Here is a 22,834-nt window from a genome sequence, read left to right as displayed (position 1 = left end):
CTTTTCCAGCAGCAACAGCTGTTAAAATCTCCCGTTGTGGGGGAAACATGTGCTCCAGTGGCATCACAAGCATTTCTTTAAAGAATGTAACTTTTCTAATTCAAGAATGTTTTCTTAAACTTTCATTAAACGTGAACAGCGGTGCTACAGTCTAAGAAATTCTATGATTATAAAGGGAAAAAGTGTGCAGTGGAGGTTCATATCATAACAAAATGCAACATCCCTTTGGTTCACTGACTTCATGAACAAAAACGCTCGGAATTTCACAAGTCAGATGATTTTCCCTTTATATTAAAATATGTTACAATTTTGACTAGTTACATATTGGACTAGGTCCATCTTATTTACATTTTCTCTTGCTAAATAAATGTTTTGTATTTTTAAAACAGATATTTCTGTGTCGGGCAGATCGCTACTCTCAAGCGACGTCAAGTTGTCTCATATCAAGAATAAGCGCTTTTCATTTTCTTGGCATACTGGTGTTTGTGGTCCTGGTGACTCAACACGGGAAAAGTACAATTGCAAGTACCAGAATGCAAAAGAAACTAGAACCTTGTCACTACTTGTGCTAGGCAGAGGATTATAATTGTTCTTTTATAACATGCTTAATACTAACGAGTGGAGGCCCAGGTGAGAGGATAGCAGAGCATGATCAGACCAGTAGAGAGTAGTAACAAGAGGTCTGTGAAGATGAGAGCATCCAAGGTATGTCCGGCAGAGTGATTCGGACCAGAGGGAAAACTGGAGAGGGAAAGAGAGTCGCAGAGGTTGCGGGAAAAACCCAGAGGCTGTATCAAGGGAGTCAAGATGAATATTGAAGTCTCTGAGGAGGAGGTCACGAGAGAAGAGGAGCGGTCAGCCCATTTAAAGAGGAAGCAGATGACCTGACCAGGGGGCCTGTAGATGGTGGACAGAGTTAGAGAGTCAGGGGATACACCAAGCCTGCAGACAAGCCACTCGAAAGAGGAATAGGACTGAATGGATATGATAGTAGCAGAGACGCACTGCAGGAAGATGAAGGCCACTCCCTCCCCACCCCACCCCCGGGCCTGTTGAGCCTGGGTTTACAGAGGATCTTGTAAACCTCAGAGAGGAGAGTGTCAAAATGCATGACAGAGCTATTCGTGAACCATGTCTCAGTGAGAGCAAGGACATCTATGTTGAGGTCCTCAAGGAGGTGGCAGATGTCAGAGGAGTGTTTGACAGCAGAACGAGAATTGAGAGTAGCTAGGTGGAACAGGTTGCCACCTTTGAAAGTAATCTGAGGAGGGCTACAGGAGAGTGGTACAGCCATTGGAGATGGCATAGGAGCCAGATGGATGACAGAGGGAGGGGCAGAGGTGGCAGGAGAATGGAGGAGGAAGTTGGTGAGGGATGGGAGACACTTATAAAGGAGGAGGGGGTTGGATAGACAGCCCTGGGCCAAGACAGTGCCATTCTGGTAGACATTAATGAGGACCGTGGAAGAGAGGAAGAATGCCAGGAGTACCACCCAACGGGTGCCACCATTAATGGGAGAGGAAGGGCTAGAGTACAGAGACCATGTGGGGAACCCAAAGTTCTGGAGAAGGAACGTCAAAGAGGATGTCAGTGAGGGTCTGCCTGGAAGAAGCGTTGACGTTGGTGTCAGCGATAGGCAGGCCATGGTTGGAGACGAGGAGATCCTTTTTGAATTTTTTAATTCCGTACTTTGATAGAGGGGTCCGGTCTTTGACAGAGAGGTGGGAGAGGTAATAGAAAAGCAGTTAGTGAAGATGGGGAGATTAAAAGCACCATTGTAGAGAGTGTGGAGCTGGAGGGGTGAGAGAGGGAGGAGCTGCCAAGCACGACCGAGTTAGCCACAAAGCAATCCCACGATTAGGCCAAGAGTGAAAGGATGAGGCAAGGTTTACAGCAATAGCAGAAGGGCACGAATATTAAAGGGAGAGCAGGAGCAGAGAGAATGGAGAGAGGTATAGGGGAGGGAGACAAGAAGCTAAAGAACAGCAGCAATTATACAAACACACGTTAGGCTTTCCTGTAGGAGAGGAAAGAACATACTATTCAGATATAAGGAGCAATATACAGGTAGGCATGCTCAGGTTTGCTAACAAGTGAGTAAAAAGCATACTTTTCTAATGCAAACCGCAATATGGAAGTAGGCAGGTTTTAGTTCGCTAACAAGTGAACAAAGGCACACTTTTCAAATGCAAACATCAATATGGAAGAAGGCAGGATCGAGTTTCCTAACAAGTGAGTTTCCAAGAAGTGAGTAAAGACACACGTTTTCAAATGCAAACAGCAATTTGCAGTTTGGCAGATTCGAATTGCCTAGCAGGTGAGTAGACACACACTATTTAGAAGGAAGGTCATTGCAGGAGTGCATACATGCAATACGTGGTATAGTGTGGTCAGTCCAATCACAGGGAAGGCCTACTATGAAGAAGGTGAAAGGCACTGTGAAATGAAGGCAAGAGGAGCAACATACAATTTAGGTATAAGGCCTGTGTGGAGGCTGTGCTCTAGCACCTTGAAGGGTCTCTTGTGCTAGATGAAATAACCAATAAAGATCTCAGACCAAATAACCGGACAGGCACCAAGAATACAGCAAAGTACTACTTTATTCTCAAATTAGTAAAGCAGAATCAACTGGCAGACATTGGACAGATACTTGCACACTCTCACACAAACTTGATTACACAGAGGTCTTATACCCCAACATGCCTCATCTATGATGATATCCTACGTGGCAAATCATAAAACCTTTTCACGTGAGGGATTGGTTAGGGGAACATGTCTACTTATAGAATGTATATGGGTTAGTACTTCATTGGCTGTCTGTTATCTGTGAGGCATGCCTCGAACTACCTCTAAATACATATAAAACTGTTTATAGCAAACAAAATGGTAGCGGATTGGTCTATGCAACATGGCATCTCACCCGACCTTGGACTTTCGGCTCGACTAGCAGCATATAAGTGAAACATAACTATGGTGCTTGAATCACGTCAGATTATTCCCCACTTTCCCAATGAGTCCATTTCTCATCAGTCCGGCTATGAGCCAAAGTTTAACGTCTGTAGTTCATATTGTAGCTTGCTCTCTGTTCTGGACATTCAAGGGAGTGTAAGCACATCACTATCTTCATCTGAGGCCTAATGATTTGCTTTTTGACTTCTGAGTCACATGTGAAGAGACCACAAATGCGTCAGCCTCTTATTTACTGATATTCGATTTAATTATACTGAGTTTCATTGCTCTTCTTGGCCTCTAGAGAATTGCTCAATCTACCTTGTATAGACGGTATACGCTTTTAATTGTCCAATACTTGGCTCTTGCAGATGTTTTCTTCTTCTTTAATCTAAGAGAAATATGTCTCGTCCATGGCTTATCCATCTGCCTCCCTTCAAGCTTTGCAGCTATTCCTTAAAAATAGCATCCTTGATCGCAAGCCAACATAGATTCCTCTTTGTTTTGCACATAAAGCTGCTCTTCCAGTGTCTCCTGACTCTACACCCCTGATCTGTTTCTGAGGTAGCTGAATTGTATCTTAACACGAGCCGGCGTCCATTTTCCAACTATGGCCATCCTTGCCATGTTATATATTCCTCTATAGAAAGCTTCTATGTATCTCATTTATCTTGCGTTGCTGAGTATTTACATTAGTTGGTCAGCAAGTTACTTTGTCTTCATTTGCATTCATGATTACTTTATTATTTCGTACATGTTTCTCTTATCACTCCAGTTACATTGTCACTCTACAATATTTTCATATCGTTTCAGTATGTCCTTGTATAGTTTCTTCATGACATCACTCTACCTTCATCAAGTTTCACTCAGCACTCCATGATGTACAACGGTGCGTGCTGACATCCTTCCATACAACATTCATCCACACTTTCAGTGCAAGGGTACATTCGATATGGTTGTCTGAGTGCATATTGTCTCTGGTACACTCGATGCGATATGGGCATAACACATGGAGTCCCATAAAGGGCCCTTTTTCTGCTCATCCAGTATAATGGCAGTGAGAGGGCTGGAGTTAGGGAAAACCAACCAACTGCTTCTCTACAAGATAGTCACTGAAAATGATGATGGAAGCCATAGGTAATGTCAGAAAATGGCGGTGCAGGAAGTCATTAAGGGAGGATCCGGCCCATATGCAGGGGCATGGAGGATGGTGGAACGAGGTGAGGACTAACGAGGTGGGCCGGTTAGACAGAGTGGAACATGGGAGGGAGGGAGAGGGAATGAATGAAGGGACAGAGGGATGTCAGAGAAGGTCGGTGGCATAGTTAGTATTAGCAGAGACATGCAAGAGCAAAAGATACTTCAGGGTGGACCGCTCTGCATATGGGGTAGACGAGCGATGTGGGGTTTTGTGAAGAGGCTCACAAGGAGCAAGAGGTGAGACAGAGGGAGGGAGGCATGCCTTACCTGCTTGTGTGTGCACTGGGGGAATCCACCAGTTGGAGGATGTTGGTGACGGCGTGAAGCAGGTTGGTGTATCTCCGACCCCTCCAGGAGCCGGACAGGCCAAGATAGGGAAACTCAGGCCCTTAAAGGTGGCCCTTTGAGGGGGCCAGCGTCTCTTGCTGACTCCCGGGACAGGGGGCAGTAAAAGCCTGCAAACAGCCAATTAGGCTGTATTTCCTGGTTCCACGGTGGTCCGATGATATGTGGAGATACCGGTTTATTTCCCAACTATCTTGTGGAGCCCCAACACCTAAAGTAGTCTGCTTGCTGTCCCCATATACCCTTCCTAAAAATATGTTTGAACTTTGTGCATCCTTTGTGCTGGGAGATCTGGAATGCATTCTTTACGTCCATGGGTGCAATATACGCGTCACAGTACTATTGAGATAATGATCAGTACTCTTTGGGGAAAGGAAGGACCTAGCGTTATGAGGCATAGTGTTGGAAGATGGCAGGGCCAGTTTGCATCACTTTTTAGTGTTTTGTCCCACTAATAGGTTGTGGTCGATGAGTATGCTCAGTTTGTGTGTACATTTCTGTGGAGTAGGACAGACACATGCGTGTGTACAGGAAAGTGATGCCTGCAGTTGTTCTGGTTCCTCCTGAACACGATTTCTGTTTTGTTTGAGTTAAGCTTCATAGAAAAAGGCCTCTACCAGGTTTCCCAGGAAAGGAATGTTCCATATAGGTCTGTATTTGTATTGCTTTTCTGGGTCTAGTGAGGCTTTGGTGTTTATTTTGTAATCCTACACTTAGAAACAACACTCCCATTTCTTATTTGCCAAGAGTCGATTATCACTAGCCAATGGCTTAGAGGGAGTGCACATTTTGCACCCTGTGGAAGCTAACCTGGGACTGATGGGTCTGGCTGCAAGGACCCTTTGCCTGTAAATCCTTGGCAGGGATTTAAGTTGCATTTCATAATGGCCTACATTCCTTTAGACTGCTGTGTGACTTCTCTTAGGAGCCGGTCTGGAGTGATATGCAGGTGTCGCAGCACGTGTGTGTCTTTCTATGAAACATCGACCTTGCCTTCTTGTGCTATGTTAATGATATGATGTCATCTGTATTTGTGTTATATTTGGTGGATGAAGTCCTGTGTTGTGGCTTACACAGTATTGCCATTTGAAAACTATGTGCAGTCAGCACAGTAAGTGATTGTGTGACATGTTCAGGTAATACACGCATGCAAAAGGCTTTCGAATGCCTGTCAATCTGAAGGCTAGAAAGGTCAGAAGCTGGGCTCATGGAATCCCCACTGGTGACGTGAACGGCTTTTATTTTTCACAACCCATCAGCCGACGCACTAACCCCCTGTGCAATCCCAGCACGACATGTGTACTGCGCCATTATTCCAAGAACTGATGACCTCAGCACGTTAGCTTCTAGCTGCTCGTGTTAACTTTCATTTTCTGGCATGACACCAGCAGCTCCCTGGCGCTCGCCTGGGGGCCAATCCCAGAGCTGTGCTGACCCGGGAGCTAGTTCGGTATCTGGTTCTTAGAGCTCTCAATGGGAGAATTCCCTGGCTGATATCAAGGCGAAACTTTTGCAACTTAATGCAGCCCATTTCTTTCCCCCACCAGATATCTCACCGTCAGTGAAATAAGAGCTGTGACAACGAGGGTCCATTTGTCCCTCAAGAGTCCCGGGAGATTCTGAAACCCTCGAATAGGAAGCTTGCAATTTTCGCAGACCAAGGTTTACAAAGCTATTTGTTATGGGCTGAGAATCTGTCTCAGCCCATACTTATGACTAGGACATGTTTTAACTGTGTGTTTTTTTTTTTTTACGAGCAGTGGTGGCAGCAGCATGGACTGACATTATTGACAATCAATCGTCCTGACTGTGTAATGCACCCAGGTAGGAAAACCTCTCCTGCGGGCGATGGGGTTTTCCTGGTTTAGACCCTCTTTGATCTATCTGCTTTGGGTGGAATCGCCCCGTGTGGGACGGGCACTTTTGTCTTTTTTGAAGAATGCATTATCTATCAGGAAATATCTACTGAAATCTATAGGAGTCTGACTTAATTATATGCATTATCTATCTGGAAATATCTACTGAAATCTATAGGAGTCTGACTTAATTATATGCATTATCTATCAGGAAATATCTACTGAAATCTATAGGAGTCTGACTTAATTATATGCATTATCTATCAGGAAATATCTACTGAAATCTATAGGAGTCTGACTTAATTATATGCATTATCTATCAGGAAATATACTGAAATCTATAGGAGTCTGACTTAATTATATGCATTATCTATCAGGAAATATCTACTGAAATCTATAGGAGTCTGACTTAATTATTTGCATCTGTATTTTAATGGTTGTTATCTTGTGTGTACATGTTTCTGTAATGGTTATTGCTATTCTATGGAATTATTTCTATGGAAATGTGTGTTTTCCGAAATAAACTCATACAGAAGACACACTCCCTCTTTCTTGGAACTTGCCATCTGTTTCTTTCTTTACTACCCGGGCCCTTTTGGCGCTTCAAATCATGCAATTACTTTTGATGATATAGTGGATAAAGTACCCAACTGAGCACATTGCAAGACACTGAGCTGTTCGTTCATCAGATACAGGCCTTTAAAAGGCCACGCCCTCTGTGGTGACGTGTAACACATAACCTTTCGGGTTCTGTGTTCTTTATTAAACATGGCCACACCTGCTAGCATTTCATATTGTACACGTTGGGGCACTTTATTCTGCACAACACCCACCTGTTTTTGTTTGGTAGGGGTTTGTGCTTTTTCTAATGCTGCTCCAAGTAGCAATGTATGTGTGTTTCAAAAATGCATGAATATTTACATTTTTTTTCAAAGATGTGTCTAGTGTGCATTCATGCCCTGTTCCGTTTGGGACATGCTAGCCTAGTCCTGGTTTTAACGTTGCCTTCTGGTACTTGTAGTCCTGGATGCATACTGGGGAATCCCAGAACTACACGTTTACCGAATTAAAAGTTTAAACCAAGAGTGGACTATCACCTCACGAATGTAATGGGCCATGTTGTCATGCATGAGGTTGTGTGCGTTAAAAATGTATTTTAACCTTGAGAGGCAGTTGTGTTGTGTGGGAATGGAGTGGAGTGAAGTGCTGTAGCTGGGTGTGTGTACCTTTCCATTTGTTGCCATGTCATCACGGATGCATGAACTTTGTATTCGTTTTTTTGGGACCTGTTGGCTTTTAAGGCTGTCAATATAGCGCTAGCGTTCAGGGTCTACACTGCTGTGCACCTCGTGTGGTGGTCGGGGCCCGCCATGCGGCAGCGCTGCATTCAGAAGGCCGCCTTTCCACTGCCATTTACTTCATCGGGACAGCCAGCGCTACATGCCAGGGAGTGTTGGGGGCGGGTCAGAGCCCCCACGCGGTCCCGTAAGCCCCTTCACCCAAGGACTCACACGGGCACCAGTCCTTCCAGTTCGGGCTTCCCGGTCGCTCTGTCGCGGCCGGGAACGCCCCCTTTATTTATACAAACTGCGGCGGCGTGATACGTCACGCCGCCGCGTGCGCCCGTCATCGGGCGGCGCCACACTCCTCCTTTTCCGGGAGGAACAACAAAACGCAATAACATTAACTTTATTAACCAGAAAACCAGACATCTACTTTAAACGCTACTGCACACCCAAAGAAAAAAACCCCTTTAATGTCATCCACCCAGATCTGCTCACCCCAGTGCACTAGCCATTTGTCCCACGACATATTCGCTGAGGTAGGCAGGTTTCCCTCGCCCAGCCCTCTGGGGGTACCTCCTGCCTACCTCCGGCACGTGACGTCCTTCCACCGCCTCTCCCCGGACGGGGGATTCGGGCGCCACTTCATAGAGGCCTCCGTCAGCCGGCGTGTCTGGTGGATCCGGTTCAGGTGGGGTGTCAGTTCGTGGATCACCCAGCTTCTTGAAGAAGCTCACGTTTCGGGTGACAGCTGATCGTCCATCCGAGGCCGTCACCATGGACCCCTTCACCGCCACTACATCCAGGGGCTCCGGTTCATAGGGGAGTGATAGCTTCCCGTGGGGGTGTCGATTACGGATGAGGACCTCATCCCCTAGTTCAAGTCTCTGAGGGCGGAGACCCCGGCGCAGGTTTTCTTGTTCAATTCGGACTCGCCTTTGAGCCTCTACCCGCTCATTATCGATGACCCCCGGTTCTTTCTCCCCAACTTCCGGCAGCATCCCCCGGGGGCATCTCTTGAATAACACCTCTGCCGGAGCCACTCCCGTGGCTGCATGTGGGGTGGTGCGGTACACCCGAAGGAACTGATAGAGGGCCCGTTGTAAAGATTGGCCCTGCCCTTGAGCAATCCGGAAGGTTTTGTTTAGAGTCCGCATCAGTCTCTCTGCATCCCCGTTCGCTCGAGGCCACAGGGGGGATATCTTCCGGTGTTGTATTCCGCAGCTCTCCAGCAGCTCGGAGAATCGCTCACTTTGGAAGGGCGATCCATTGTCGGAGCATAGGGTGTGGGGAAAACCATGGGCCGCAAACATTTTCTCCATCGCTACCACCACATGCTCAAGGGCCACTGAGTCAACGAACTCCACTTCGGGGTATCTCGAGTATTCATCGACTAGCACCAGGAAATGGGTACCCACTGATGTTGAGCCAAAGTCGGCGTGGACGATCTCCCACGGCCTCGTGCCTCGGGGCATGGCCTCAATGGCAGGTTCACGTTGCAGAGGGGAGGCCGCCTGACACCATACGCAGGCCGCCACAAAGTCATCCACCCTTTTCTCTAACTCTGGAAACCAGACCTTTGAGCGGAGCCGCGCCTTGGTCTTGGCGGCGCCCTGATGTCCATGGTGGGCGAGATGGATCACCTCCGCCACCTTTGCCTGTGGGACAACAATCCTGTCACCTCGGAGCAGCAGCCCAGAGTCTGAGAACGACAGCTCCTCCTTTATCTTCCACAGCTGCTTCAATAATGTTTTGGCTTCTTGCGTGCGTCCGGCCCCTGCTTCGAGGATGGACTTCCACGACCCACTGTGCATTGAGTCTTTTAGAATTCGAAAGCACTCGTCCTCAACTGCCGCAGCCTCCAACTCCTCTAGGGACATCGCGTTTGGTGTTGCCGCTTCCACCACCATGCGAACATGACTGTCCGCTTCCTCTCCGCAGGTGTCATATCCCTCTCCCCCGCACACTCCCGGGTGACGAGATAGATAGTCCGCGGCATTGTTGGCCCCGGGCCTGTACACCAGGGTAACAGAATATTCCAGGAGGGCGAGCATCCACCTCTCGATTCTCGCCGGTGGTTTCGAAGAGGAGCCCACCAGGATCGGAAGCAGTGGTTTGTGGTCAGTAACCACCGTCACCGGGCGTCCCAGGACGTAGAGCCGGAAGTGCCTGCAGCCCCACAGCACCGCCAAGGCCTCCCGCTCGATCTGGGAGTACCTCTGTTCAGTCTCAGTGAGGGCCTTGCTAGCATATGCTATAGGTCGAACACTCCCGTTGCGGTCCACCTGCGTCAGCACTGCTCCCAACCCAAAGGGACTTGCATCGACCACGATTTCAGATTCTAATGCTGGGTCGAAGAATGCCATCGTGTCCTCCGCTGTGAGGGCACCCTTAATGTCCTCGAAAGCGGCTTGTTCAAGGGGGCCCCACTGCCATGGTGATTCTTTCTTGGTCAGCGCCCGGAGTGGCTCAGATCTCGACGCCAAGTTCTGGATGAACCGCCCACAGTAAGTTACCATCCCCAGGAAACTCCTCACGTCGGTCACCGACTCGGGGGCTTTCGCCGCCTTGATGTCCTGGACCTTTTTCGGGTCTGGCGACACCCCCCCCTCCTTGAAGATGAGTCCGAAAAACTCGATGGAGGAGCGCATGAATTCACATTTTTCCCGGTGAAGGGTGAGGCCCAGAGATTGGAGTCATTCTAAGGTCTTTCCCAGCCTCCTCATGTGATCCACTTCAGTTTTGGCGAACACCAGGATGTCGTCGCTAATGTTAAGGACGCCCTCCAGGTCTGCTAGGGCGCCCCTGATGATATTTTGGAACACTTCAGCGGCAGACGACACCCCTAAGCTCAACCGCTTGTATCGATACAGACCCCGGTGGGTGGTGAAAGTCGTTATGTACCGGGAGTCAGGATGAAGGACGACCTGGTGATAGCCAGCTCGGAGGTCCAGCTTGGAGAAAAATCGAGCCCCTTGAACATCCGCAATGATGTCATCAATCGTCGTGTAAGATGCCACTCCCTTCTGATCGCTTTGTTCGGGAGCCTCATGTCCACGCATATGCGCACTGAGTCAGGTTGCTTGGGCTTTCTGGCCACCACGATCAGGGACACCCAAGGGGTTGGGCCTTCCACTTTCTCGATGATATCCAGGCTCACCAGATTGTCCAGCTCCTTATCCACCAGCCCCCTTAAGTGAAAAGGTACTCGCCGGTGTTTCAGTGCGATGGGTTGCACCGACTCATCGATGTGTAGTCGAATGGGGTCCCCCGTCATCTTTCCGATGCCGCTGAAGAGGGCAGCGTACTTGTCCAGGAGGTCATGTATATCCTCAAGGTGGACGGAGTAGGCGAAGCTCACGATCCCTAATGCCTCTGCAGCTGCACAGCTGAGCAAGGTATTACTGCTCACCGGGGTCACGTAGAATCGAGCCTTAATGTGTGAGCCATCATGTTCCACGTCAGCCACGAAGGCACCGTCCAGCGGTATCGGTTCCTGGCCCCCAAATGCAAATATGCGGGCTCTCGGTGTGGCCAGACCCGGGAGGGGTTTGAGAGAGTCAAAATGTCCTCTGGCCATCACATTGACGGAAGCACCAGTGTCCACGAGCACCGGGACTGGGGAGTGGTTGATCTCCACTACACATCTTGGCTGTCTCCTGCTTTTCCTTTTGAGCGTTTCTACGCTGGAGACAAAAAAAACGTTCTCTTTGTCTTCCTCCTCAGCTCCTTCCGCCTGGGGCTCGACCTCACCCTGCTCCACCTGGGCTACACTGGGCGGTTGGTTCTGGCGCGGAGTCCACAACCGTGCCTGACCCCTCGGCACCATCACTGGCATGGCCGCACGACATACCCGCGAGAAGTGATCGGCCAGCCCACACCTCCCGCAGGTTTTTCCGACCGCAGGGCACTCTGTCATGTGGGGGAGGTCATACCCGCACTTCTGGCACGACTCCCCACTCCTTCCTGCCCTGTCTCGGGGTCCTCCACCTGGGCGTCTCACACCTCGCCCACCTCGCCACACCCCGACCGAGACCCTGCCTCCATCTTGCTGGCTCGGGCCTCCGCTACCTCATGGCATCTGCCCAGCTCCAGTATGCGGGGCAGCGTGATGCCTGGCTCTCTCAGGACCTGCCTCCTGAGCTTGCCAGAGAAGCATGCCTGGATAAGCATCGTGCGCATCATGTCGTCTGCGTCTCCCCATGCACATCCGAGGGAGAGGCGGCGTAAGCGACCGTAGAAAGTGTCCAGTGTTTCCTCTTCCTTCTGCTTAGCCGAAAGCATAACGAACCTCTCATAGTCAACGTTCACAAGGGGAAGGAAATGCGCGAGGAGCGCCGCCTTGGCCGCATCGTAGGAGTTATTGATGGGAGTAAGTGATTCAAATATTTCCTGGACTGCCGGTCCGGCCGAGTATAGCATGGTTGCAATCCGGCTGTCGTCATCCGTCACCTGAGCAGCCCTGAAATACATGTCGAGGCGGCTCACCCATCTTCTCCATCGGGGCCCCATGCTCGAGGGTGGGCCCGATGCATCGAACTCAGGAATGGGCTGCAGGGCGGCATGGGCCGCAGGTGCACGTGCTTGGGCCATAATGGGAAGCCCTGGTTGTCCAGGCAGCAGTCCTGCAGGGGCCTGGATCACCGGTGGAAGGACAGCCTGTTGTTGAGCAGCAGCCTGGCCACGATCGCGGGGACGTGACGCAGCTGCACCACCACTGTCCGAATCATCAGAGTCACCCATGGGTTTGAGCGCACAGGCACCCCCTATCTACTGTCCTGAGGGCCGCAACTCAAACTTCTTCCTCTCCAGGCACCCAACTTGAGGGAGGTTTCTAGGCAGGGCACCAATGGAGGCACAACATGCAGCCAAACCTGATGATGAAGGAGCCAGCGAAGAAACCACAGCGCTTTGATGATGAAGGAGACAAAGAGAAAGCAGTGAATTCCCCTTGTCAAAGTCCATATAGGCCTGGGGGTTCCAAAAATTGAGCCTAGGCACTGGATGGGCCCTGTGATGTTGGTCCTTCTCCTGACTTTCACACGACGTAAGAGTCCCAAAATTGTGTAAAAATGCACATAACCAGCATGGGCATGCAGGACATAACTCCCACTTCCAATTTTTCCAAAAATTAGGCCCGTGATGTACTCACGCTCCAAACCGGAGCCTTGTGAAGTTTCACGGCCTACAAGACAAAATGGCCGCCGGCCGCGTGTGCGTCCCGCGACCCGGCATGAAGCGAAGCGATGCTTCGTTCCGCTTCCATTCAAAAATTCAAAATAAACAATTTCACCGCCGGCCCGGGTCTCCCTCATCACTCGTCGCCACTGTTGGGGGCGGGTTAGAGCCCCCACGCGGTCCCGTAAGCCCCTTCACCCAAGGACTCACACGGGCACCAGTCCTTCCAGTTCGGGCTTCCCGGTCGCTCTGTCGCGGCCGGGAACGCCCCCTTTATTTATACAAACTGCGGCGGCGTGATACGTCACGCCGCCGCGTGCGCCCGTCATCGGGCGGCGCCACAGGGAGGTGGTGGGGGGCGGCTGGCTCCTCGCTCTGCCAGTCACTGTAATTAAGGAGGCGGGGCTCTGTGATTGCGGTTTCTATGTTAACTCTTGAAAATAAAATAAATACAATGATAACTCTTCATTGTATCATTGTATTGCGCCTATGTGACAATGAGCTGCTTTTCAGAGAATGGAAATCGTGTGAGAAGCCGCAATGCAGACCTCCCTGTGGGTGCGGGCGTTACCGCCTTCTTGAAAGAATGTCCAGAGTATGTCACCTGCGTCCAGCCCATCCCTGACACCATGTTTGTTATGTGAGATATGCACCTCTTGCTTGACTGCCCCTCAAACGCCTTCACCTCATGCTTTCCGGAGTATATGGAAAACCTTATTCTCTCTCTGATGCCCACCACAGACACCCACCATGGTGGGCACAATCTTGATGCCATTTTCTCTTCAAACCTCCTCCCCACTGATGAGAATGTGACCTTGCTATCTTGGTCAGACCACTCCCTCATCTTGGCTAAGCTGCCCATACTGTGTGGGAAAATGGTTCCACCTCCGTCTCACAAAAGAACCATCAGACCTGTCTAGCCTATACAACACGTCACATTTTCTAACTTCAAAGACATCTATACCTCTTCACCGGGCACAGAATCCCACGCAGTGACATAATACAACCCTTGGGTAAGGACAACGTCAATCTAAATACCTTGGCACCCTCTTAAATCGGATAACACACATAACAACAAGTGGTTTGACAGTGAGAAATACCTTCTAAACAGAGAAAATCAGAAACTTCTAAGGTGGCCTGCCCGTGACACCACCGAGGCTACCACTTTGCCATCCTCCTAAGGAAAGAAACCCTTTTCCAAATTCGTATCAGGGTAGCAACACATCTTCTGAAATATTCAATATGACAAAATAACTCCTCCAGACTCCTGCAGTTCCACTCCCACTTCGCAGCACCCTTCTAATGAGTTTGCCACTTTCTTTAATGGCGAAATGGAGGGCAGCACTAACCGAGTTTGAGTCAAACCTTGAACCAACCAACAGACAGCCCCTTCAGAGATCTGCAAATTCACTGTCAGAACGTATGGATCCATTTCATCACAAGATCTCATCACGACAGCTGCAAGACTGACTGTCTCCTCAGAAGAGGACCTCTCACGCACATCCACCACAATCCGAGAAAATATTGCAGCATTCTCTCCTGTTCTCACTACATGGGTTAACAGATTATTGGTCCAGGAGGTCATGCCTGCCACCCTCAAGACTCCCAGCATCGCCCCCTACTAAAATAACTAAAGAATATTTGTTTTAAACTTCTGAAGACCTGAATGTGCTGGCTTTCTTCTGGTTGTTGGCAAATTACTGGAAAAATAGCAGAACAGCCTCTCATGGAAAACACAGAAGTCAACCACCTACTCCATCAAAACCGATCTGTGTTCAGACTCGCCCACCACACAGAGACCAGACAGGTATTTGTGTTCACTGTGCATATAACCTCACAAGCCGGTCTGTTCCTATTTGACACTGCCAACCACCAAATCTTAATGCAAAGACACAAGCGCTCACTGCCATCAAGGACATGGCTCTGAACTGGGTGAAATCCTTTCTTCGGGACAGATGAGACATAGGTGTGGCGCCTTCCTTTACAGGGCTCCGTCAAATCCCCATAACTGTTCACCTCTTACGTGAAACTCCTGGCGGAGATCCTGGAATCCATCGCCACTTTTTTACAGATAAATGCCAACGATGACAAATTGCATTCAAGTTGATTAAACATATTGAAAATGCCCAAACAATCTCTTTTTGTGGCATATCTCTGTAGGATTGCATGTTCGATAACCACCAATGCATGCAAACTGGAGTTGTGGATCACAAAAGCCCCACCTCTCTCTCATGTAGCTGGCCTAGGTCCATGCCCCGCCCATAGATTCTCATGACTGGGATTCTTCTTTGACCATGAGACCTCCTTCATAAGCAAGTCAGAGACGTGTCTAAATCCTGCCATTACCACCTCCACATCCTTAAACGCGTAATGCAGCATGAAGTGGAAGTCCCCAGAGCTCTAGCGCGTGCCATAGTGGACTATTACAGAATTCTATAGCAGGGCCTCCCTAAATATATGATCCATAATCTCCAAGTGACACAGAACAAGGCAGTGCGGCTCATCAGAGGGCTAAATCCCCGCGGCACTACACCGGATCCCTCAGACGGAAAGGATCCCCATTCATGTTCTGTTCATCATTAACAAAGCAGTCAAAAGTGATGGGCCCACCTGCTTCAGACGGTGCATTACAAAATACCACCCTCCCCTGAAGCTAACATCCACCACTGTAAAAGAAAGTTATCCTCTGCCACTTTTAGGAAAATGAAACTGGTTTGTCATCCATCCGCTCAGGCCCCACGACCCCTTAGAACAACCAACCTTTACACATCTGAATCCAGGCAAGAAAGTACAAATGCACCTCTTCAAACAGATCTACCATGGTGCCCAACATCTCAAGTCTGTGTTCCGGAGATTAGTGGCCAGGCTGGCTGGCCCATGGACTAGTAGCGTCTTCTCCTCACATGCTCTACCATGGTGCCCAACATCTCAAGTCTGTGTACGGGAGATTAGTGGCCAGGCTGGCTGGCCCATGGACTAGTAGCGTCTTCTCCTCACATGCTCTACCATGGTGCCCAACATCTCAAGTCTGTGTACGGGAGATTAGTGGCCAGGCTGGCTGGCCCATGGACTAGTAGTGTCTTCTCCTCACATGCTCTACCATGATGCCCAACATCTCAAGTCTGTGTACGGGAGATTAGTGGCCAGGCTGGCTGGCCCATGGACTAGTAGCGTCTTCTCCTCACATGCTCTACCATGGTGCCCAACATCTCAAGTCTGTGTACGGGAGATTAGTGGCCAGGCTGGCTGGCCCATGGACTAGTAGCGTCTTCTCCTCACATGCTCTACCATGGTGCCCAACATCTCAAGTCTGTGTACGGGAGATTAGTGACCAGGCTGGCTGGCCCATGGACTAGTAGCGTCCTCTCCTCACATGCTCTACCATGGTGCCCAACATCTAAAGTCTGTGTACGGGAGATTAGTGGCCAGGCTGGCTGGCCCATGGACTAGTAGCGTCCTCTCCTCACATGCTCTACCATGGTGCCCAACATCTAAAGTCTGTGTACGGGAGATTAGTGACCACGCTGGCTGGCCCATGGGCTAGTAGCATCCTCTCCTCACGTGCTGCGCTTTTTCCTCCCACCTCTACACAGTTACGGGAGATTAGTGGCCAGGCTGGCTGGCCCTTAGACTAGTAGCGTCTTCTACTCGCATGCTGCGCTTTTTCCTCCCACCTCTACACAGTTACGGGAGATTAGTGGCCAGGCTGGCTGGCCCTTAGACTAGTAGCGTCCTCTACTCGCATGCTGCTCTTTTTCCTCCCACCTCTACACAGTTACGGGAGATTAGTGACCAGGCTGGCTGGCCCATGGACTATTAGCGTCCTCTCCTCACATGCTCTACCATGGTGCCCAACATCTCATGTCTGTGTACGGGAGATTAGTGACCAGGCTGGCTGGCCCATGCACTAGTAGCGTCCTCTCCTCACGTGCTGCGCTTTTTCCTCCAACCTCTACAAAGTTACGGGAGATTAGTGACCAGGCTGGCTGGCCCATGGACTAGTAGCGTCCTCTCCTCACGTGCTGCGCTTTTTCCTCCCACCTCTACACAGTTACGGGAGATTAGTGGGCAGGCTGTCTGGCCCATGGACTAGTAGCGTCCTCTCCTCACGAGCTGCGCTTTTTCCTCCCACCTCTACACAGTTACGGGAGATTAGTGGCCAGGCTGTCTGGCCCATGGACTAGTAGCGTCCTCTCCTCACATACTGCGCTTTTTCCGCCCACCTCTACACAGTTACGGGAGATTAGTGACCAGGCTGGCTGGCCCATGGACTAGTAGCGTCCTCTCCTCACATGCTCTATCATGGTGCCCAACATCTCAAGTCTGTGTACGGGAGATTAGTGACCAGGCTGACTGGCCCATGGACTAATAGCGTCCTCTCCTCACATGCTGCGCTTTTTCCTCCCACCTCTACACAGTTATGGGAGATTAGTGACCAGGCTGGCTGGCCCATGGACTAGTAGCGTCCTCTCCTCACATGCTCTACCATGGTGCCCAACATCTCAAGTCTGTGTACGGGAGATTAGTGAGCAGGCTGGCTGGCCCATGGACTAGTAGCGTCCTCTCCTCACGTGCTGCGCTTTTTCCTCCCACCTCTACACAGTTACGGGAGATAAGTGACCAGGCTGGCTGGCCCATGGACTAGTAGCGTCCTCTCCTCACATGCTGCGCTTTTTCCTCCCACCTCTACACATTTTGCGGGAGATTAGTGGCCAGGCTGGGTGGCCCTTGGACTAGTAGCGTCTTCTCCTCACATGCTTCGCTTTTTCCTCTCACCTTCTACACAGTTACGGGTGATTAGTGACCAGGCTGGCTGGCCCATGGACTAGTAGCGTCCTCTCCTCACATGCTGCACTTTTCTGACCACCTCTACACAGTTATGGGAGATTAGTGACCAGGGTGGCTGGCCGCTGGACTAGTAGCGTCCTCTACTCGCATGCTGCGCTTTTTCCTCCAACCTCTACACAGTTACGGGAGATTAGTGGCCAGGCTGGCTGGCCCTTAGACTAGTAGCGTCCTCTACTCACATGCTGCTCTTTTTCCTCCCACCTCTACACAGTAACGGGAGATTAGTGACCAGGCTGGCTGGCCCATGGAATAGTAGCGTCCTCTCCTCACATGCTCTACCATGGTGCCCAACATCTCATGTCTGTGTACGGGAGATTAGTGACCAGGCTGGCTGGCCCATGCACTAGTAGCGTCCTCTCCTCACGTGCTGCGCTTTTTCCTCCAACCTCTACAAAGTTACGGGAGATTAGTGACCAGGCTGGCTGGCCCATGGACTAGTAGCGTCCTCTCCTCACGTGCTGCGCTTTTTCCTCCCACCTCTACACAGTTACGGGAGATTAGTGGGCAGGCTGTCTGGCCCATGGACTAGTAGCGTCCTCTCCTCACGAGCTGCGCTTTTTCCTCCCACCTCTGCACAGTTACGGGAGATTAGTGGCCAGGCTGTCTGGCCCATGGACTAGTAGCGTCCTCTCCTCACATACTGCGCTTTTTCCGCCCACCTCTACACAGTTACGGGAGATTAGTGACCAGGCTGGCTGGCCCATGGACTAGTAGTGTCTTCTCCTCACATGCTCTACCATGGTGCCCAACATCTCAAGTCTGTGTACGGGAGATTAGTGGCCAGGCTGACTGGCCCATGGACTAATAGCGTCCTCTCCTCACATGCTGCGCTTTTTCCTCCCACCTCTACACAGTTATGGGAGATTAGTGACCAGGCTGGCTGGCCCATGGACTAGTAGCGTCCTCTCCTCACATGCTCTACCATGGTGCCCAACATCTCAAGTCTGTGTACGGGAGATTAGTGACCAGGCTGGCTGGCCCATGGACTAGTAGCGTCCTCTCCTCACGTGCTGCGCTTTTTCCTCCCACCTCTACACAGTTACGGGAGATAAGTGACCAGGCTGGCTGGCCCATGGACTAGTAGCGTCCTCTCCTCACATGCTGCACTTTTTCCTCCCACCTCTACACATTTTGCGGGAGATTAGTGGCCAGGCTGGGTGGCCCTTGGACTAGTAGCGTCTTCTCCTCACATGCTTCGCTTTTTCCTCTCACCTTCTACACAGTTACGGGTGATTAGTGACCAGGCTGGTTGGCCCTTGGACTAGTAGCGTCCTCTCCTCACATGCTGCACTTTTTCCTCCCACCTCTACACAGTTACGGGAGATTAGTGGCCAGGCTGGCTGGCCCATGGACTAGTAGCGTCCTCTCCTCACATGCTGCGCTTTTTCCTCCCACCTCTACACAGTTATGGGAAATTAGTGGCCAGGCTGGCAGGCCCTTGGACTAGAAGCGTCCTCTCCTCACATGCTGCGCTTTTTCCTCCCACCTCTACACAGTTACGGGCGATTAGTGGCCAGGCTGGCTGACCCATGGACTAGTAGCGTCCTCTCCTCACATGCTGCGCTTTTTCCTCCCACCCCTACACAGTTACGGGAGATTAGTGGCCAGGCTGGCTGGCCCATGGAATAGTAGCGTCCTCTCCTCACATGCTGCGCTTTTTCCTCCCACCTCTACACAGTTACGGGAGATTAGTGGCCAGGCTGGCTGGCCCTTTGACTAGTAGCGTCCTCTACTCGCATGCTGCGCTTTTCCCTCCCACCTCTACACAGTTACGGGAGATTAGTGGCCAGGCTGGCTGGCCCTTGGACTAGTAGCGTCTTCTCCTCACATGCTGCGCTTTTTCCTCCCACCTCTACACAGTTACGGGAGATTAGTGGCCAGGCTGGTTGGCCCTTGGACTAGTAGCGTCTTCTCCTCACATGCTGCGCTTTTTCCTCCCACCTCTACAGTTACGGGAGATTAGTGACTAGGCTGGCTGGCCCATGGACTAGTAGTGTCCTCTCCTCACATGCTGCGCTTTTTCCTCCCACCTCTACACAGTTACGGGAGATTAGTGACCAGGCTGGCTGGCCCATGGACTAGTAGCATCCTCTCCTCACATGCTTTGCTTTTTCCTCCCACCTCTACACAGTTACGGGAGTTTAGTGGCCAGGCTGGGTGGCCCTTGGACTAGTAGCGTCTTCTCCTCACATGCTTCGCTTTTTCCTCCCATCTCTACACAGTTACCGGAGATTAGTGGCCAGGCTGGCTGGCCCATGGACTAGTAGCGTCCTCTCCTTACATGCTTCGCTTTTTCCTCCCACCTCTACACAGTTACGGGAGATTAGTGACCAGGCTGGCTGGCCCATGGACTAGTAGCGTCCTCTCCTCACATGCTGAGCTTTTTCCTCCCACCTCTACACAGTTACGGGAGATTAGTGGCCAGGCTGGCTGGCCCATGGACTAGTAGCGTCCTCTCCTCACATGCTTCGCTTTTTCCTCTCACCTCTACAGAGTTACGGGAGATTAGTGACCAGGCTGGCAGACCCTTGGACTAGTAGCGTCCTCTCCTCACATGCTGCGCTTTTTCCTCCCACCTCTACACAGGACTGCCGCGATGACTGACAGGCAGACACACCCTGGTCGTTCCTGTTCTTTCTCTTGTTCTGCACCTCTCCCTTTACCTTGGCCTCTGCTCTTACATGCTCTGAATGCCCCAAGAACTTTGAATGAGCTTCATGTGTTCTTCCCTTTCCTTGTATGGGTCTTTCCGCCTTCATTTGTTGGCCGCCATGAAGCATTCTTCACAATTTGGCGGGTGCTTTACAAAATCAGACATCATTAGTGAGCTGTGACTTCACTATTTAATAATTGCATTTGGTAATATGAATGCATAGTACGCATACAACTGGATTACATATGTGTGCACTGATTTGGCACTTCTATTAAAATGCTAGATTTTGTGTGCTTTTATCACAACACTTTTGGATCATTTTCTCTTCTAGACCAAGGAAAATAAGAATGTTCGCAACTTCTCACTCCCAGCCTAACATTAAGTTATAAACTGATTTTTTAGCTGTTTTTTCAATGTAAAAATGTCTTATGGTGATGTTTGTTTTCTTGAAAAATTATAGAAAGCGCTGTTTAGAATTTTCGCACATTTTCCTTGAGAATAAAATCTGTTAGCAGTCTTCGTTTCTCGTCAACAGCCCAGAATTCTCGAAGTACCCATTTGAAAAGGTCTGCGTGTTATTAGGACTGTGAAATGTGTCCAGAATAGGCCGAGCTCCACGAATGAGCGAACAGAATGCACGTGTTCTCCGTCCCAGGCATTCATAACACCAGCAGCTCCACTGCGCAGCTGTGTTTACCTTCAGCCCCAGGGTGTAGGATTATTTTCCTACTACCGCACACATCCACATACAATGCACACTGTAGATAGTTTAACGACCTAGCTCGCATTTTGCTGCCTGGTGTTCGTGTACAGGTATACATTATGCTTTAGATGCCATGATAGAACAGGCTGGTCACAACGCCGACACAATACCTCGTATGGAAAGTCCCAATCTGTATAGGATTAAAACAGCACACCTCACTCCCACGGGTAGTTTGTGTCATTTTGTTTGACATGTTTATTTTGTGTGGGGGGGGGGGGGGGTTGCAGCAGTTAATAAATCATGTATTGGTTTAGGAGTGATGCTAATTGTCAGCAAATGCGCCCCTGTATCTCATAAGTCGATTAATCAGGGTAATTTGCTCTGTTTTTCTTAGTTTGCTGTTTTGTTGTTCACAAGCGGTGCCATGAATTCGTCACGTTTGCATGCCCAGGAGGGGACAAGGGTCCAGATACTGACGTGAGTACCTTTTCCATATCCTCCGTGCACGAGAATACTGCCATTCATAGACCGAACTGTATGTAATGTGTGCGTTGGCTGCAGGCAGTGTAAAGCGACTGAAAAAGAGTGAGGTCAAAGGTTGAAAGCAGTCCTGTCCTGTGTTTTGGAGGGTATTATCAGTTGAATGCATGACTCGTAAGAAATGCTTTAGATTGTGAGCCAAACGAAAGAAGGGGGGGGGTGCACAGAGTGCAGGCTGCAAAGTACAGCAATTGTTATTATTTTTTTTATTTATTGCATCAGTTAGTTTCCAAAAGAAACTTTAAATGCATAGTAAAAAGACATACTGAGTAAAAGAAGAAAAAAAAGAGAAAGATAAAAATGAATCAACTCTATGGGGAGGAAATAAAAAAACAAGAAATCCAAACAAGAAAAAAAGGGGAAAAAAAGAGATGAAAATGACACTGTCTCAATTCACAGAATTAGATTCCTAACGTCCAGAGAGAAACTAAGTATCCAATATTAAGAGAGCCTCTCTTACAAAGTTCAACAGTGCCAAAGTCAAAGATACTTTTCCTCCCCATCTTAAAATAGACCACCTCTCGTGAGGGAGTGTAGATTTAATGTTCTCAAAGTGTTTTTCCAACCATTTTTCTCTCGAAACAGACAATGGAGCACAACTCATTACCAAATGCTGTAGGGTTTCAACCTCCTGACCGCAACAGCGACATCACAGAGTCCGGTCTTCCCTTTTTTAATCCTTATTCCTGTCACTTCTCTTGTAGGATCGAGATTCCAGCGGAATCTCAGGAATTGGCGCATTTCTGAGTGAGAAGGGAATTTGTCGAGATATGGAAGGACTGTGCCTCTACTGTAGTATTCATCCAGGCCCATGGATATAGACTTGAATGCACTGAGCTTATCCTGGGTAACTATCCAATCCCAGTGAAGGAGTTTGTTCTTAACCCTAGTCGGGTTTTCCATTAGCCGGCTTTCAGTTTGGGAGATGTTGTCCAAAATACCTTTACAAGTTTTCTGCCATGTGTTTAGAACTGAGATCTGTTTGCTAGACAGTGCTCCATTTATGGTCAGGAAGCCACTTCTTTCCGGGGGAGCAAGGCATTTGCTGTAGAGGGTCAATGACTTCCAGACCATGGCAATGTAGAGAGAGGTTAACCCCAGTTCTTTCCTCACACATTCAATGGGAAGAGATGAAGGAAGTCTCAATACCCTTTTCCAGAAGAGACCGTCCAGCAAGTGCCAGACCTCTGGAGCCAGAAAGAAGTTAGCCTCTGCAGCGTAGGTCAAGATCGGTGATACTTTTAGTTTGTAAAAATCGATCAGTGGTCGAAGTGAGAAA

At 49.7% G+C, this 22,834-nt stretch overlaps 1 protein-coding gene across 2 annotated transcripts in view; it reads left to right on the top strand.

Annotated features, from left to right (window-relative positions):
- Positions 1 to 22,834, top strand: part of PRKCA (protein kinase C alpha) — a 1,912,272-nt gene that overhangs the window by 484,273 nt on the left and 1,405,165 nt on the right. For both annotated transcript variants that reach the window (XM_069655048.1, XM_069655049.1), the window contains exon 3: positions 21,410 to 21,492. In XM_069655048.1, the coding sequence (XP_069511149.1) occupies positions 21,410 to 21,492 (83 nt within the window). The remainder of the gene's footprint in view (positions 1 to 21,409; positions 21,493 to 22,834) is intronic.

This window comes from Ambystoma mexicanum, chromosome 3q (assembly GCF_040938575.1).
Source record: "Ambystoma mexicanum isolate Mex_15411 chromosome 3q, UKY_AmexF1_1, whole genome shotgun sequence".
NCBI classification, from domain to species: domain Eukaryota; kingdom Metazoa; phylum Chordata; class Amphibia; order Caudata; family Ambystomatidae; genus Ambystoma; species Ambystoma mexicanum.
The sequence above is the reverse complement of the archived record's forward strand: the minus strand, read 5'-3'. Positions and strand labels throughout refer to the sequence as shown.